The sequence below is a fragment of the Eublepharis macularius genome, chromosome 12 (assembly GCF_028583425.1).
Source record: "Eublepharis macularius isolate TG4126 chromosome 12, MPM_Emac_v1.0, whole genome shotgun sequence".
NCBI lineage: Eukaryota > Metazoa > Chordata > Lepidosauria > Squamata > Eublepharidae > Eublepharis > Eublepharis macularius.
Genome location: NC_072801.1, coordinates 78,244,373 through 78,263,748, shown reverse-complemented (window position 1 = coordinate 78,263,748; position 19,376 = coordinate 78,244,373). Strand labels below are relative to the sequence as shown.

The 19,376-nt window shown below is 45.3% G+C and overlaps 1 protein-coding gene across 1 annotated transcript in view; it reads left to right on the top strand.

Moving 5' to 3' along the window:
• Positions 1-12,556: 12,556 nt before the first annotated feature.
• Positions 12,557-19,376, top strand: part of GUCY2D (guanylate cyclase 2D, retinal) — a 29,882-nt gene continuing 23,062 nt past the window's right edge. The window contains exons 1-2 of the mRNA XM_054994542.1: positions 12,557-13,274; positions 18,230-18,531. Of these exons, the coding sequence (XP_054850517.1) occupies positions 12,557-13,274; positions 18,230-18,531 (1,020 nt within the window). The remainder of the gene's footprint in view (positions 13,275-18,229; positions 18,532-19,376) is intronic.

The window sequence follows — 19,376 nt, the reverse complement described above, 5'->3', positions numbered from 1 at the left end:
TGGGCCCTTGACTTTGCATTGCAGCTTCTTAGGGTGCAATCCTAAAAATTCCTGCTGGTTCTTGAAATTAGTAAGGGTAGCACAAAATGAGGTATTTGGGCAGAATCAGCTGTTGGTCAGTTCTCTTCTTCATAGTACAGCTCTCCCCTCCACAAGAAGTCCTATTTTATATTTTAAAAAGTGTAATATGGCACAATAACCCTGTTTATTATAGCAAAAGGGAGTTTTGGTGTACTTCAAAGATGAAAAATTTTACCCGTCTGCCATTATTATATATGCATTTAACCAGGGCTTTTTTTCAGCTGGAACATGGGGGAACGGAGTTCTGGCACCTCTTGAAAATAGTCACATGGCCAGTGGCCCCGCCCCCTGATCTCCAGACAGAGGGGAGTTTAGATTGCCCTCTGTGCCGCTCCAGCAGCACGGAGGGCAATCTAAACTCCCCTCTGTCTGGAGATCAGGGGGTGGGGCCACTGGCCATGTGACCAGTTTCGCCGAGGGCAATTTAAACTTTAAAAAACTCCCCCCCCCCCGTTCCAGCTGACCCAAAGTGATATCATTGTGCGGTCTTGAGTTCTACCACTGAGTTCCACCACCTCTTTTCCCAGAAAAAAACCCCTGCATTTAACCATAGACTTTGATATAGATATTAGATTTGTCTTTCTGTTGATCAGCTTGAAAAGACACCCAAACACCTTTTCTCTGTTCTGCCTTTCTGGGCAGTTCTAACAGACTAGATGTTTGGCTCATGGGCTTCTGGGTGATTGTGGCTGTTGAACATGGTATGCTCACGGTTTTTCTCAACGTTCACGGTATCCTTATTTGTGACCCTGTCTTTGTTAAGGTGACTGCTGACGTGTTATTCAAGAGAGAAAATCCTATTTCTGCTCTGATTCTTTCCAAACTTATACGTTGAGTGTGTGTTCCCCACAACGAAGACAAGGGAAGTTTTAAGCACATATAGGGTTTTCTAGAGAAACTACTCTCTGGAACAGTTTAAATGTTCGTCCTAAAAAAAGAATTCATGTTCATACCATTTCAGGTAGAGGGAGGGGACTGTGAATGTGAAAGATGATCCCCCCAAACAAAATAAAAACCCCTCCTCAGTGCAGAAAAATAACATGCAAGGAAAAAAGGTTAGGTTGAATCCTGCTGTACTAGTTCTGTCATTTTTTAAAAAGGAGGACATTCATATGTGCTTTCCAAACCCCCACCTTAAACTACATTCTTATTGTCCAAAAACAAAACAAAACACCTTTGACCTGATGCTTCTGAATATATAATCTGGCCCTGAGTTTTGTTTTCCCTTTTCTGCGAGCAGGGCCTTTTTTCTGGGAAAAGAGGTGGTGGAACTCAGTGAGTTGCCAGCACAGGGGGCAACTCCTGGCAGGAGGTGGTGCCCCTGGTACCACATGCATGTGCGCAAAGTGCATGCACGCTCCCAGGACCGCACAATGACATCACTTTGGGTCAGCTGGAACAAGGGGGGAGTTTTTTAAAGTTTAAATCGCCCTTGGCAAAAATAATCACATGGCTGGTGGCCCCGCCCCCTGATCTCCAGACAGAGGGGAGTTTAGATTGCCCTCCGTGCCACTGGAGCAGTGTGGAGGGCAATCTAAACTTCCCTCTGTCTGGAGATCAGGGGGCGGGGCCACCGGCCATGTGACCATTTTCAAGAGGTGCCGGTACACCGTTCCACCGCGTTCCAGCTGAAAAAAAGCCCAGTCTGTGAGCATAAGAAGCATTCTTGGAAGTTCTGTTAACACTAATATGCATTGGTATGTTTACGTAGTTAATCCCACTTGTGCTCAGTGGATGGGTTTATGGCCAGAAGATCATTGGCTCCTGTTGCCTGCATTTTATTATTTAGATTTTGGAATGCAGAAAAGTACGGACTGAGGCTCTTCATGTCACACACAGAGAACAACAAATGTCTGGATGTGTGTTTCTTTGGGTCTTGCATGACTCCTCAAAAGCAGTTTGTAGACATATCCGCCCCACCCCAAACTAGCAGCAGTGGCTCTGAATTGCCAGATGGGGGCAGAAGGGCTTTATTCTATATGCTGGGGAATGAGAGCACATTTATTTATTTGTTTTAAGAGTCCTAGGAAAATGTTTTCTCCAGTGCCAAGGGTAGGAAATGCACAATTTCCTCCAGTGTCCTCTTTTTGAAAAAGGAAATGGGGTAGTCTTTAAGAAGGACGTGGCTCTCCTTGCGTGATCTCTGTGAAAAGTCCCTGCAAAACCTATTGCAACAGCAGTGCTTAGAGAGAAGAGAGGTTCTCTCCCATCTATATGGGCTCTTGTCAAAGAATGAAATCAACTCTCATCTTGTGATACCTTTGGCTTTGGAAGTGTTGCGTAGTGAATTATTTTAAAGACACAGGCTCATGAAATCCAGAAGAGCCTGTATATGTTGCTCAGGCCAGCTACAGTGCTATTTGGAAGATTAATCCATCTCAAGTGGCTCCTCACAGAAATCCCTCTTTCCTTGTGTTGTGTGTATTTCCTCTGCATTACTGTGTATGTGTTTACACAACAACCACATGAAGAAATGTTGGGGTAAACTAGTGATATGGGGCTGTCACTTCAGCAAGATCCACCATACACACCTGCCAATGGAAATGGCCGCTGGCTGTTTTAGCGTGCTATTTGGTTCATGCAAGATCTTCTCCACAAGGCAGGGTGTGCACAACTGTGTGTAGAAAACAGGCAGGGTTTCCATGGGTGAATCAGTCCTGATTCTGTTTGTTTATTTAGCAAATTTGTATGCCATCTCTCCTGGAAACCAGCCTGAGGTGGCTTACACAATAAAAACATTAAAAGTTAGTAATTATAATCCAGCAATAAACCCCCAGTCAAACATAAAAGCATACCGTTTCAGGTGGGCAACCATGTTGGTCTGCAGTTAAAGAGCAAGATCTGGGTCCAATAGCACCTTAGAGACCAAATAGATTTCCAAGGTCTGAGCTTTCAAGAGTCAAAGTTCTCTTCGCATGAAAGCGTGCGTTGCTCATGTCTGAGAGCAGGGTAGCTTGAGAATCTGTTGCATCTGTCCATACTGAGTTTTAAGCTGATAGAAGGCGAGACAAAAATTCCTGCCATGGTGATAAAACAGTGGTGTCTGAATTGGACACGGTGCTTGGTATATGCAGTTGTTAAATGGCCCAATTCCTCTGGCCTTTTCTCATATGTTACTAGGCCTCCAGATAGTGGCTGGAGGACTCCTGGAATTACAATCCATCTCCAGGTGACAGAGCTCATTTCCCCTGGAGAAAATGGCAACTTTGGAGGGTGGATTGTACAGCAGTATACCCTGCTGAAGACCCTTCCCTCTCCAAACCCCACTGTCTCCAGGCTCTACCCTCTCAAATCTCCAGGAATTTCCCAACCCTGGCAATGCTGCATTATGTCACACTAAGAGCCAAGCTACAAGTGACGCCTGACACAGGTTGGACACTTGTCAGCTTCCCTCAAGTTTTGATGGGAAATGTAGGCGTCCTAGTCTCGCAGCTTGGCTCTCCGACTGCTGTCCAATGGACTTTTCAACTGTCCCTTGTCCAACATTCCTCCAAGCTGCCTACATTTCCCATCAAAACTTGAGGGCAGCTGACAAGTGTCCAACCTGTGTCATTCGTCACTTGTAGTTTGGCCCTTAGTAAATGTTGCACCTATAGGGGTAAGCAACTTCAATGCTATTAAGTTTAGCATTTGTGTCAACAGAAAATTACCCCCGACATCCAAAACAGGTTTATAAAATTAGGCATGGAATGAAGAAAGTGGATAGAAGGAACTCCCCCCACCCTTTCCGATAATAGTGAAACTTGGTGGTATCCACTGAAATAAGTCTTTACTCAAGAAGTAATTAAATCATGGAATTCACTGCCAGTGAAGGTAGTCGTTAGTGGAAGACTAGGGGATGGGGACAAAGGGGGGTTGCCAGCCTCCAGGTGGTGGTTGGAGATCTCCCAGAATTACCACTGATCTTCAGACCACCAGGATCAGTTCAGTTCCCCTGGAGAAAATGGCTGCTTTGGCAAGTAGACTCTATGGTATTATACCCCATTGAGTCCCCTCCCCAAACTCCACTTTTTCCAGGCTCCACCCCCCAAATCTCCAGGAATTTCCCAACTTGGACCGGGTGCCATGACATTGAGGGTACAATGTCAGTCTGGGGAAACCCAGAAGTGATCTCATACCACTCTAGGGGTCAGGAGAAGCTCAGTTGGGGGGCGGTGGGGGTCAGTGCTTGCCTCCAGGAGATCTCCTGTTATATTGGAGGAGGAGGTCCCTCAACGGTGACTAGCCAAGGTGACCAAAGGGAATGGCTGCGTCCAGAGGCAGCTAACCTCTGAATTCCAGTGCCAGGAGGCAGCAGCAGGGGTGGGCCTTGGCCTCTCTGTCCTGCTAGTTTGGCCCTCCAGGATAACTGGTTGGCAACTATGTGAAACAGGATGCTGCAGTACCTGGACCACTGGTCTAATCTAGCAGGCTGTTATGTTCTTCTTATCAGCTATACGTTTGAAACTAATTGTGGTACACACACGCAGAGCTACATATCCAGTAATATGAAAATAGACCAGAATCATGTATGCTAAAATGTAGAGCACCAGTGGGTCCAATATCAGAATAAAGATATTCCATAAGAGTAATAATCATATAAAATTTGTCTCCATTGCAGCAAACACGGCTAGAACACATTTGTAGTGAATCTGACAAATTCCCAAAGCATGCCAAGGCGCCCCTTATATGACTTTTTTAAACCAGATCATGGGGCAAAAAACAAATCTTACCTGTGATCCTCAACAGTGACTAAGGGTCTGGTTATGGAACATTATGTAGGGTATAATAAAAAAGAATGTGTGCTATATCTTCGATTTCTCTCTTCCCACAAATACAAAAGCGTTCAGCTGAAACATTATTTTCCTTCTCAGTCAGCTGAAACTGTAGCTTGTATCCCTGTTAAGGTCACCAGCTTTTTGACAGACTAAGAACTTTCCAATTTATTGATGGATCAGAGGATTTACGGTGACCTCAGTGTGACACTCATCGCTTTTATTATTTTGCTGACTAATGAGAGTTAGAAAATGGACCCCTAGTGTACAAAATATGCCGGGTTTTTTGGTGATCCTTTCTTTTGATTCAACCACAAATGACTTGGCTTCCAGCAACAGGATAGCAACTGGGGCTTGGGAACCTTTATTTATTTAACGTTTTTTTTAATTTAACGATTTATTTAATGATTGTCCAGTGGCTCTCTCTAGCCCCCTTTACGGCGTGAGGAGAAAACAAATCTCAAACAGCAGAGCAAGGCCTCTTGATCTTAAACAGGCCATGGCCCATGTGAGGAAATCTGTGACTCTGGCAGCATGAAAGCGGCCAAATCCCGTTCTCCTCAGAATTCTCTTCAGAACATGGAGGGTGGGCCTGGGAGGGTCTGCCTTGCAGGAACGTCAGTATCAGAACTTGGCTTTCTCTGGCTTGTCATTCCCCGAGGGGGGTACACTGTTTACCATACACAGAGAAGTGTGAACACGCACAGCTCCCAGAAAGTGCTTCCAAAGCAAATAGTTTCACAGCAGTAATTCAGGGAAAGGGAGGATGGGTGTGGGGGGGGAGCCACCAGCTCAGGTTTATTGGCCCATTTCTCCGGAGAGAATATCCCTTCCCGCTCCCAAACAGGCTCTGGAATGCAAACTTAGGAGCAGCTGCTGCATTAATGTTCCTCAGAGAAATTAAATTGGAAGCGTCTTTTCTGGGCATCAAATGGCCCGTTTTCTATGGGGTTGAAATGAAAAGGGTGATTGACTGTGTTGGTTAGGCCATGGATGAACTCTATAAAGCTGGGGGGGGGGTCCTCTGGGACAGCCCCTGGGACTGTGAGACTTCATGCCTGTAGATTTTGAGAGAGCGGGGCCTGTCCTCCCCTAGTTCCAACCTGTCCTGGTTGCATTTTTTCCCTCAAGTAACAAAGCCCACACACAGTTCAGTCCAGCCTAGCAGAAGCAGTCATTGCCCTTAAATTCCTTGATGAATAGGAGTTGGTTGTTTTTCATCAGTGGGGCACTCTGCTCATGGGCAGAGGCACATGTGTCTTTTTCTTGTCACATTTTTTTTACATCTGAGCTCTGAAGCTGAAAATGAGGCCTGGGCCAAAGTGATTAAGGTTGCCAGCCTCCAGGTGGTGGCTGGAGATATCCTGGAATTACAACTGATCTCCAGATGACAGAGATCAGTTCACCTGGAGAAAATGGCTGCTTTGGAGGGTGGACTCTATGGCATTATATCATTCTGAGGCCCCTTCCCTCCCAAACTCCACCCTCTCCAGGCACCATCCCCCAAATCTCCAGGAATTTCCCAACTTGGACCTGGCAACCCTAGAAGTGACCCTTGTGAGGGTTATTCAAATTAAGCTCTGCCACCACTGGAGAACATTTTTCTATAGCAGAGCTGGACTGAAACGTATATGCGCATCCATAAAACTTGAACCCATTATTTATTTCTAAGATGAGAGTTTGGTGTGGCTCACCTCAGCCTAGAAACTGAGAAGCTGTGTGGGGCAGCAATTACACAATATTGGCCACATTCAAATTCTCACGTAGCCAGGAAGATCATTACATGAGTGACCTTTGGCCAATTGCTCTCTATTTGAACGAGCCTACCTGACAAGGTGGTTGTGAGGATAAAAATGGAGAAGGAGCGAATCCTGTAGTCTAATGGAGACAAAGCAGGATAGAAATGTGACAGGAAATGAAACGGAATTGCAAGTTTAGCCTTGGAAGCTGAGTCACCAGTCCTAAATGTGTAGGGGCTACTTGTTGCTAATGTCTTGGCAAAAGAAAAACACTTTTACACACATGTTTTTAAGCTAAGGAAGTAGATGTGGGAACTAAGCCACAGTCGTTATTTCTTGATGTTTCCTTGGGCGTTTTCTCCTTTGTTTCACCGTGGACACTAATATTTTTTTCCAGATGGTGTCATGTTTACTGATCTCATAAAGAAACAGTGGTCTCTTTTAAAATACTTATACACAACTGATTTTCCACATGCCCTTTCTTCACAGCTGTTGAAATCACCACATGAGTTGTCACAACCAAGAAGGAAAAAAACAAGTTTTTAAAACCCGTTTTTTATTAAGAAGTTTTTCCAGATTAATAAAAACAGCAAAGAGAAAAGGAAGAGAAAAGGAGGGGGGAAGCCCCCGAAAGAAAAAGCAGTAGAAATTAAGGATAAGTATCAATTTTTTCTGTGAACAGATATATAAATATTACATATTAAGCTTCCTTTCCCTGTAACTTACCCTACAAGCCATACATCAAGTATTTTATAAGTAATTTATAACTCCATGGATAGATATGGCTAGATCACATGTACATTTTTTTTCTTGCCTGACAGCAAGATCTTTAGTTTCTGTTGTTCAGAAATATTCTGTAGACATTCAGTCCAGAAAATAATATATTGATTGTGAAGTAAATTGTAACAGGGACAGCTAAAAAGGATATGGGCAATTGAATCATTCGTATAATGAATACAATAGCGCTTCTCAGGGGGAATTCTACCAAACTGATCCTTCATCTCAGCAAAGGTAACATGTTGCGTCTGAGTAATATGAAAGAGCGTCGATATTTTGGAACTGTTCAGTAGAAGCGATATTTAGCCGGTTCAAACATTTTCTGATAGGATAGATGAAAATAAATTGGGGAGCATTTCTGATCAGCTTTGAATTTTAATATAGCCCCGTCTTTTTTAAATAATCGGTTTTGTACATCTTGCAAAGATTTTTTTCAGTGAAACCCTATGAATCAAGCTTGGGTTTAGTATGGCAAGTTTTGAATCGATTGGGATAAGCCAAGTTTTGAACCAAGAATCATCTTTTACTAGTTGAGGTAGAGATGGTAAAGCGTTAGATTCACAGAGTGATGATCTGAACTTAATGGCATGATACCATGCTAATGTTGAAATTTGAGGGAGCCCAGCTGAAGGTACACTGGGAAAAAGAGAGATTCTTATGAAAGAAAGTTTGCTGGAGTTTATCAAGAGGGTCCCGCAATCCATTGATCCAGATTGGGAAGCAATTTGGGAAGAATGATGGCAATTTGGGAAGAATGATGGCTTTATATAACATTAACAGAAGAGGGATGAGTTGTGACTACCTTTGGTATAAAAGAATAGTTAATGTTGTTTGGGTCTTTTCTATGACAGATTTTATATGGGAGTTCCAGGACAAATCGTAATTAAACATCACACCAAGATATTTGAACTGTCTAACTTTTTCGATGGTTTCTCCATAAATTTGCCAGGGGTGTACCTTCAAATATCTTGACTTAGAAAATCTCAAGATCTGTGTTTTGGTAAAATTTATTGTCAGCCACTCTTGGGAACAAAAGATACAGAAATCGCTCACAAGTTTCTTCAGGCCAATGGGAGTTCAGCTAAGGAGAACTAAGTCGTCAGCATAGAGAAGCATTGACAGTGGTTGGTTTTTAAAAAATGGTATATGGGTATTATTTTGCAAATTTGGGAAGAAGTTGTTTATGCATAAATTAAATAAGTGTGGAGCTAGAACACACCCTTGTTCTACACCTTTTTCGATTTTTATTCATCTAGGTGATGGTAACTCCAAACTTACTTTTTCCGTCAATAATACAGCTTAACTCCAAATTAACCCTAAGTGACTACATCTCCTAGTCTTCAAACACACAAACCATCAGTTCATTTCTCTCTGTTTCCCTCAAAAAATCAGTAAGGGGCTTCCAGGTAATAGAATATTTACCCAGTGACTTTTCCCTAGTCAGAGATGTTAATTAAGCCATCATACTCCATCTTATCCAACCATTTTTCTATTGTAAGTAATATTTTTCCATTTTTGAGTATATAACATTCTCACTGCTGTTGCCATATACAAAAAAAGACATTTTTGTGTTTGATGTACCAAAGAGCAACTTTTCAACTGATTTCAATACACTACCATTGTTTTTCACTAGCCTGATTGTTGTTGGAGGATTGGGGCTCCTCTGGAAGAAGTGAGGAGGGATGACGGGCATTGTGGTGCCTGAAACCTGTGGGTCCCATTGACTCACTCTGCTGAGGATGCTGTTTTCCGGTGGTGTAAGACCGCTTTCCTTCAGGCAAGAGGAGACTCTGACATCAAGAGAGGGGAACTTGTACCACTGTCCATGGAACCCAACCCATTATCTGTAGGTGATGCTAGAAGGGAAAAGTGGGAAGTCCATGGCAGGGGTGAGAAATGCTGTTTAATGATGTGGTCGCAATTGGGGTGCACCACAGGTAGTCAGCCAGTATGGTGTAGTGGTTAGAACGTTGGACTAGGATGACCCAGGTTTGAATCTGTACTCTGCCCCAGGAGCTTGCTGGGATACCTTGGGCAACTCACGCACTCTCAGCCTAAGCTACCTCATGGGTTGTTGTGAGGATAAAATGGAGGGGAACGATGTATAAGCTGCTTTGGCTCCCTCCCCCAGGGAAGAAAGGTGGGGTATAAATGAAGTAAATAAGGGTATTTTATTTGTTGATTTGCTGTTTATTCCACCTTGTTCTAAGAAGCTCAGGATGCCATACAACATCCCTGCCTTTGTAAAACATAACCAACCATTTGCCTTTCCCATGTTGTATTATATGTCACCATAGCATCTAGCTAAGCCACAGAGTCCATTACAATTCATTGCTTTTTTTCTATTGCATAAGTATTCTTCTTTTGTGTTGCATAACATTGACTGCATTTTTTTCTCATGCTTCCACTAAGAAGCTCAGATGGTTCCCTCTTCTTCTGTTGTACCGTCACAAATTAAAATTCCGTTCTACCCTTGGAAGAGTGTAGTATGCTAAAGTGGAAAAATTCATTAGGAGAGTTAAAAACGGGGGAAAGCCAAATTTTTGTAGCAAAGCTGATTTTAAAAATCATACCTGCTGCCTCTTTTTGACAGCAAGATTCGAGTTCAGTCGCATTTTAAGACCAACAAAATTTCAGGGCATAATAAGCTTTTGAGAATCTTGCTCTTGTACTACAGACCAACACATCTAACCCACCTGAAACACTGTTCTTGACCATTTGTTATAATTTTCAGATTCAAATAATATATTATTTCAATATATTAAAAAATGCTGCTGCCTAGTGTTATTGAGTAAATACAAAGTAGAATGTTGGGACAGCCGGGTCTGATCTAATCAATGGTCCGGCATCCTATTTCATAAGCAGGTGCCCCGGAGACCTACAAACAAGGCATGGGGCCAATATCTCCCCTGCTGTTGTTCCTCTTAACACTGGTATTTAGGGGATTGCTGTCTGTGAGGGTAATAGACATTGCTGGACCTCTCTTCCGTGCATCCGTCTAATCCTTTTTAAAGGCAATTAAACCAACAAGAACACAAAACATATGCTTAAAACGTCCCACAATTTTCAGCTTTTCTTGCCAAACTTCTGTGTGCAGGTGAAATTAAGAAAAGTTGAAGTGTGTCCCCCACCACCACCCGTCCAATTTTCCTCTAGGTCCTCACAGCATTATGAATTGATAAATTTAATAGGGCGGGGGCCGAGATGTATGGCATTGCTGTAGTAAAGTCAGCAGCCCCTGTTATTCCTCAAAAGGCAGAGGTGACCCGGTCGGCACCTGTGGAAGCATGAAAGCCGTCCTGCTGATTTGCCTCTAATATGATCCGGCAGCTGGGGCCGAAAGGTCAGTCCTGTTTTACTTCAGTGGTGAGATTAGGATTTGAGGAGCTTGTCCGAGCTGAGCAGAACAGTGGTTTGACTAATTCCAGCCAAGGCTGATGGGATAGGGTGGACTTTAGGCCAAAGCCTGCCATGACCCACGGATGTGTTTGAAGGGGGAAGGGCGACAACGTTCCTTCTTGTTGTTGCCTTTAGATGCGCTGTATATGGCATTGTGAGAGGGATGGTAGTGTCATGCGTGCACACACCCATGCCATTTGTGTATTCTCTGATCTAATGTATTGATCTCTCTATTCTAATATATTGATCTCATGCCATGACCATATAGTTATGCTTTGTAATGTAGCCACATAGTCAGGTCATTCGTGGTCTGCCTGAAAACGAAGGTACTAATGCTGATTTCACAGAGAAAGTAACCAGCCTGTTATCTCTGAAAATATGTGGCGCTGGCCTTGCAGCTGGAACCAGAAATGTTACCGTTTCCCAGGGGAGAGAGAGAGACTTTGATTTCTTTGTAACCTTCTGCCGTTCCTATCCAGACTAAGCTAATGTGTTCTCATGCAATTTCTTAGGTTTTCACGCCTAAATGCAGACTGCTCCAAGGGAGGGGGGAATAGTACTCCCTATATCAATCGTGCCTTTGCCTGTATAATCATTCCTGCCAACTTTACCATCTATGGATGTACTAGGGTTGCCAGCTCCAAGTTGGGGAATTCCTGGAGATCTAAGGGGTGAAACCTGGAGAAAGAGGGGTTTGGGGAGGGAAAGGACCTTGGCATGGCATAATTCCATAAAGTCCACCCCCCCAAAGTAGCCATTTTCTCCAGGTGAACTGATCTCTGTGGCCTGGAGACCAGCTGTAATTCCAGGGGATCTCCAGCTACTACCTGGAGGCTGGTAACCCTAGGATGTACCCATGAACTTAATGGATCCCTAAATAAAGACCTTTCAACCAATGCATTGGAGTGCTTGCTGTGAGGAGTTTGGGGGTCTATCTGCCTTGGACTGCCATCCCTAGAACTGACAGGTAGGGTTGCCAGCCGCCAGGTGGTGGCTGGAGATCTCCTGGAATTATAACTGATCTCCAGGTACCAGAGATCCGTTCCCCTGGAGAAAATGGCTGCTTTGGAGGGTGGACTCTATGGCATTATACCATTCTGAGGGCCCTCCCCTCACCAAATCCCACCCTCTCCAGGCTCCACCCCCAAAATCTCCAGGAATTTCCTAACCTGGACCAGGCAAACCGAAGGGGTGGTGTTAATTAGGGTCATGGAGAGAGCCTTGTCTCACCTCTCATAAAGAAATAGGAGTGTATTTGTAGGTTTTAGAGCGCCTACAAATCCTGGCATCAAGGTCTCATTGCCTGCCCCTGGAGGTAAAATGACCGACAACTGTGAAGATTGCTGAGAGAAACAAGATGGCTGCCACCAGTAACAAGACGGTAGGGAAAGAAGGGAAGGCATTGGCCATATTCCTTCTCGCTAGCCTTCTGTGGGCAGCACAGTTCTCCCAAACAGGGTTTCAAATGGGCAAAATTAGGTTAAAATACAGCACTTAACTGGAAACGTTTGTGCTCTTTTGCTTGTTATTGTCTCTCAGCATGGCAAGGGGCCTAAGTGTCTCACTCCCATCCTCGTCTGACATTTTTCTTCTCTCTCTCTCTTTCAGTGTCATTCTTCCCTCTCTTTTGTTGGTTGTGTGTGGAGAACCTTAACCAAGCTGATGGAAGCCAACGGACCTAGCCCAACAAAAGACTTATGGGGGCCTGTCCACTGAGGAACTAGAGGCTCCGGGAGCTGTGCCTTCTCCCCTTTCACCTTTCCCTGTCTCTCTCCTCACCATATCATCTCCTGGCTCCAAGACAACATGATCCCTGCCTGGTTTGGCTTCCAGAGCTTCCTACTCCAACTTTCTAACCATCCTAGGTGGAGCTGTTACAGAGGTCCTCGCCGGCGAGTCCTTTTCTTTTGGCTCTTGTTACTTTGCTTGCCCAGCTGTGTCCACCTGGTTACCTTCAAGGTGGGTGTGATGGGTCCCTGGAACTGTGACTCCGTCTATGCCCAGGCATACCCGGAGGTGGCAGCCAAGTTGGCTGTTGCCCGCATCAACAAAGACCCAACTGTGAACCAGGCTTACTGGTTCGATTACGTCCTCCTCAGTGAAGAGTGTCAGACATCTCAGGCCCTGGTGGGCTTCGTGAACATGGAACGCTATGCCTCCGGCTTTATCGGCCCTGTCAACCCTGCAATCTGTGAGGCAGCTGGCTGGTTGGGCAGAGCCTGGAACAAGCCCATTTTCTCCTGGGCTTGCTTGACTGACGATGCAGCCGTGGAGCGTTTCGGCACCTTTGCCCGGTCGTTGCCACAGACGTCAGCTGTCATCTACACTGTGCTCAAGTACTTTCGGTGGGCTCATGTTGCCGTGGTAACCTCTGACCAGGACACTTGGGTGGAGGTAGGCCAGGGCCTGGCCCACTCTTTGCGAAACTTGGGCCTCCCCGTTGGTGTGGTGACCACTATGGACAGTGACCCTGACGGAGCACAGGACACCCTCTGCAAGATTCAGAGGGCCCACAATATACGAGGTATGGCAGGGCGAGGCTGTATGTATGTATGTGCCTGTCAAAGGAAGAGGGTCTCATATTTGGATGTTAATAGAACTACGTTTTATTGGCACGAGGGGGAGCAGAGTCCATATTAAACATGGCTAAAGATGGGTTCAAGAGTTCATATATTTTCACCTCTGAATAGTCACATTCGAGATCACATATTCAGTGTAAGTGGAAACCATCCTATAACACCCAAGAGCTTTTGACTTTGACACTTGCTAGGGTTTCCAAACAGGAAGGGGGGGGGACCCAGCACTCAGCTTTTTGTTTTTTCTCTGTGTGCGTATGCTCCTGGGCCTGCGCAATGGCATCACTCCCAGGTGTGATGTCATCGCGCAGGTCTGGGAGCACGTGCACACACTGCACCAGGCTGATTTGGGCCCCATGCAAGGCGCAGGAGAACTCCTGGGGTGGTGCAACGATGTCACTCCCGGGAGTGATGTCGTTGTGCCATCCTGGGAGCTTGCCTCGGAGGCCTGTTTTCCTGTCTTTCCCCCTGCTGGCCAGGTGAGTGGTGGTGGGGGCAGCGGGAGGGAACAGCAACCCTAGGTTCTACTGAGCTTAAATAGTCTGATATGACAAGAAGCATATTGTGTCTCATCATAACTGCTCACACAATAAGTTTTTTAGTCATTACCTACGCTTGGTATGTGGTCCAGTAGGGATCCCAAGTCCCCCGGTTAGGGTGGGGATCCCCTCCTCCCAGCCCCTCCCACCTTTTACCGGGCTGGAGGGGGGGAAATGGTGAATGGAATGGGAACGGGAGCACCCGGTGAGAGAATTAAGATTCCAGAGTTTCCCCCATGCGTGCCCACCTTCCATCCCTCTGTCCCCCAGTTTGGGCCCCAGGGGGCCTAGCAACCCTATTGCCCGGCCATGATTCAAGCCACCAGGAGAATATAATAGCAATTAAAGTGCTGAAGTTTTATTAAGCTGTAAAGAATCCAGTAGCACCTTTAAGACTAACCAACTTTATTGTAGCATAAGCTTTCGAGAACCACAGCTCTCTCTGTCAGATGCATCGCTGCATCTGACAAGGAGAGCTGTGGTTCTCGAAAGCGTATGCTACAATGAAGTTGGTTCTCTGACGGTGTATCTGATGAAGAGAGCCATGGTTTTCAAAAGCTTATGTTACAATAAAGTTAGTTAGTCTTAAAGGTGCTACTGGACTCTTTACTGTTCTGCGACTACAGACTAACACAGCTAACTCCTCTGGATTTATTAAGCTGTGTTATTGTTAAGGGAAAAATCCAGCAAGATACTTTGGGAAATTAAGACTGTAAGTTTTAAAATCAGACTGCTGCAGCAGGAGACCTCAAGGAGGAGAACTCCCATGCCAAATCAGAACTAAGTCTTTATAGTCAGTACCAAACATCCTTTTTGGCCGAATCCACACTCACTCACCATCCGCTTATCTTGTGCAGTCGTGGCAATCGGGTTCATTCCGCTAACATGCTGTGCATCATCACATTCACCCTTCCAGTGTGTCTTCATGATGCAATCATTTCTCCACACGCCACTGAGTAAAGCATTACAGTGGGCGGTTCCATCCTCCACTGTCAGAATTGACGGCGCACGTCACTTCCCTTTTTTTTTAAAAAAAGGTCAAATTTTCCGGTATAACGATATTCCGACTTTTAAGAAATGGCAATGTACCCTCCCCCTCATCTTTGATTGGATCATTTTTTGCTCGTCACAGACCACTTTCTAACAATTGGCTGGTTGTTATGGTGGGCAAATTTGAAATTAGATGGTCACATTAAAGGCATTGTCCGGAAATTCTGCTGCTCAGAGTGGTTTTCTGCTTTTAGTAGTTAACAACATGGATGCTTAGAGTGTGGTATTTGTGATGATGGCTCAGATTGTGGTTGGCATGCTTCGCAGCACAGCCACGCGACACCACGAGATGATGCATTCTGTCTTTCGCACATGGTAGAATCTCCCACCTGCGTCCTAAGCTTTCAGGAATATATTTGTTTTCCGCACCTGCCATTTACTGGAGACGATCGTTGTGAGAAATACCGGATTGCTCGGCTTGGCTCCTCGCGCTCTTAAAAATGGCGGGACACAGTAGGGAAACGGTCCCTGTGTGACATATGCATGCTCCGGTGACCATTTCTTTTCCCGCGCAAACCACTGCTCACTACAGTTGGTTTACCGGTATACCGACCTTTCTGCACTGTGCAAAAAAAAAAAAAGGCGGGGAGAAAACGGATTTCCGCCACTATCACGTGGTTTGGAAGGAAGGCGCAATTGTGGCGCGGTGATGGCGGGGAACACGCGGAATGGGAAAGCGTGTGAGTATCTGCATGAACAGAGCACCGCTTGTGAAAAAGGCGCGGAAACAAAAAGAAAGTGTGGATTCGGCCAAATTTGTCATGCGCAAAGAAGACAAAGGGATTGGTTAGTGCAAACTGAAACTGTCTTCACACTGATAAAAATACCATAAAGTACTTATTTTTGTCCTTTCTTGGTATTGTTAATTCAAGACCATTCCCTCATATAGTTGTTCACACTGATAAAGACAGCAAGATTTACTGTAGTAGCAAGTCTACCAATTGAAACTGCTGGCTCTAAGAAAAGTACTTTTGCAGTTGTTGATATTCTGATCCAGAGATGTTAGCTGTGCTAGTCTGTAGTTGCAAAATAGTAAAGTGTCCAGTGGCACCTTTAAGACTAACCAACTTTATTGTAGCATAAGCTTTCAAGAACCACAGCTCTCTTTGTCAGTTGCATTGTCAGATTCATTGTCAGATGCAACTGATGAAGAGAGCGGTGGTTCTCGAAAACTTATGCTACAATAAGGTTGGTTAGTCTTAAAGGTAATACAGGGCTCTTTACTGTGATGATATTCTGATACATAACATTCTCACTTAGGCCTATGGCGAATTTTACTCCCAGAATCCTTTTCAGTATGGTTATGGCTGTTGTCCTTTCATACTCTCTAGGAGGAGGTTGGGAACCTAGTTGGCTAAAACTGGAACCAGCAGCAGAAGGGATGACAATCCAGAACATCTGGGTTTTGAATATAAAGAAGGAAGATGTTGCAAGGCTGTGGGGAGGACATCCCAATATTCCACGTAACATGGAAAGCCCTGATAACTGAGATCTGTAGATAACCTGGGTCATATACACATGTGCATGATGCGCTGAAGGCTGTGGTGAACCACTTCAGAATGTCAGGTACAGAGTCACACTTTGGGATGCTTTCTGATATGAAAATCTCCCTGCAAGTAGAAAACCAGCAAAGCAAGCAAAGGGAATGGGTCGATCCTTTCCCCCAGTGTACAATGTTTCTATTTGCATGGAGTTTTTTTTATGCAAGAAGCATTCATAGCTGGAATCCACCACTTGGCGGTCTCGAGTGGCACATCCAATTCTTCTTCCTCGAGGCTCTTCTGCCTCATTTTCTAGCATATTTGAATCAGGCTTTTTCTAGTAACTGCAATTGTAGGCCTACCTGATAGGAAAGAAGTTTGTTAAATGAAGGTTGTGCAGTGTATTAAACTACATTTTATATTTGTTCTGCCGTGTTTGTAAGGACTCTGTTGCCAAATCTTTTGTGAGACCTCAAAATTTCTCACATTAGTAACGCTCTCTTTCTGTTCCATCTGATTTACTTGTGTTTGGTTGGGAGTTGTGATTTTCACGTGATACAGGAAACATGCTGCTCGACTGGCTGAAGAGATTTTCAAAAGAGTGATGGAGTTAGCTGCTTGCATTATGCTTCCTAAATAGTGGTTTAATTGAGATGGCGGAATAGAGAACAGTGCTGAAACTGTTAAATCAAAACCAGCATGTTTAGAGTGGGAATAATTCTAATCAGCTCAACCTTGGTAAGATGTGGAAGGGCTGAAAACGGTGTCCTGATTGACATCTGTGGAAGCATATGGGAGACTAGATGAAACAGATGGCTGAACTAATGGGTATTTGGATTAAAAGACAAAAATTATTTTGTCTGTGTTTCCCTGCTTCCTCTAGTGGTGGGGAGTTCCAGGGACAGAATCTCTCACCACTACACAGTACTGGAACTTATACCAGTTTTGGCACACTTGTTGAACCAAACGGTGCACAGGTGGCATGCAGGCACTTCAGCAGGGCGGGCAGTGCTAGTCCTAGAGCCACTTTGTAGCCTCGCATATCTTCAAGGCTGTTCCTTATTGGAAAACTGGGGAGAAAACCCCATAAAGCCAAATCCTGTGGCTTTTTGGTCAGAAGTACGGCCCGCTGTGGCTCTAGGGAGCTTTGCACTGAAGCTTTGGGTTGCTTTTTCTCTTCCTCCTCTCACCTCCTGCCCAGGGACCTTCAGCAGGCATTGCCAGAGATCAAACCTGGCACCTTCTGCGTGTAATAAAATGCACTCTCACCATGGAGCCACTGTAGGGTTGCCAGCCTCCAGGGGAGATCTCCTGGAATTGCAGCTGGTCTCCAGGCAACAGAGATCAGTTCCCCTAGAGAAAATAGCTGCTCTGAAGGGTAAACACAATAGCATTATACCCCTCTGAGGCTCTTCCCCTCCCCAAACCCTGCCCTCTACAGGCTCCACCCCCAAATCTCCAGGAATTTCCCAGCCTGGACCTGTCAACCCTAAGCCACTGCCTGTCTCCTGGCATGGTCAAACACATTCCCTTTTTAAAAATGAGGCCTGTACAAGATGCAGATATGGGAGGGGGGGGCTTGGAAGCTTTCAAGCAAGAGACACTTTCTGCTGTTTTGCATAATCCAAGATGTTTCTCAGGTTAAAAAGGGCCCTCCAGGCTGCACCTACAAAGAGGCCCTCTCTTCCACAGTATGTTGCCACAAGTTCTGGGATTCAAAGGAAGTCCTGTCAAGCCCAGACGGGACCTGCCCTCCTCTCTGAGCCTTTGTGGCCTCCCTGCCTGCTGTTCTGCATGACTCCTTTCTTCTCCCCCTTGCCCTCTCGCCTCCAGTGATCATCATGTGCATGCACTCTGCCTTGCTGGGTGGCAGGGAGCAGAAGCTCCTGCTGGAGAAGGCCGAAGAGTTGGACATGATAGACGGGACTTACGTTTTCATCCCCTATGACACCCTGACTTACAGCATGCCCTACCAGAAGGAGTCCTACAGCATCCTGGAAGAAAGCAGGAAACTACGCATGGCCTATGATGCGGTGCTCACAGTCACCATCGACTCCCCGGAACGGTCTTTCCGGCAGGCCTTCAGGGACGCTCAGCAGAAGAGGGAACTCCCCAGCCACCTCAATGCCGATCAGGTGCCGCCCTGGGGAAAGGGGAAGGAGGGCGGGATGTGGGGGTGGGGGGTGGGAGGAAGGCGTGCCCAGGTTAAAACATATAAGGCTACACAGGGAGTATGGCTGTGTGTCTTGTGCACTAATGTAGTAAAGAGTCCAGTAGCACCTTTAAGACTAACCAACTTTATTGTAGCATACGCTTTCGAGAACCACAGCTCTCTTCGTCAGATGCATCGTCAGCTTTCGAGAACCACAGCTCTCTTCGTCAGAGGCATCGTCAGCTTTCGAGAACCAAAGCTCTCTTCATCAGATGCATCAATGCATCTGATGAAGAGAGCTGTGGTTCTCGAAAGCTGATGCTACAATAAAGTGGGTGAGTCTTAAAGGTGCCACTGGATTCTTTACTCTTTTGCAAATACAGACTAACACGGCTACCTCCTCTGGATCTTGTGCACCATTGTGGGCAATGGATAGGATCCAGCATCCTGAGCATTTCATATTTCGTATTTTAAAAACTAAAATCAGATTTGTATTCCTTGTGGTGTGTTATATTGTGAAATTTCAAAAACAGCAAGGCATATGCTTCAGCCAGTCCTGTACCATAGGAAGTTCTGATCTTCGGGCACCTGCCCCTAGTAAGCAACTGTCCCTGCTTTGTCCCTCTGCGATTATCTTGTCAAAGCTTTGTGGGTGCAAGTTCATAGCACTGTCAGTTTTTAAGATTCCAGTTTCTTCTCCAGGGTCTCTAGAAAATAAATCTCAGAACAGGTGTGTGATTGCATCGTATCTTTAGCACTTATCTAGGTAAATGACTGTACGTGAATACTAAGGCACTAGGCAAAGCAGAGCTCGTGTCATCCACTGCA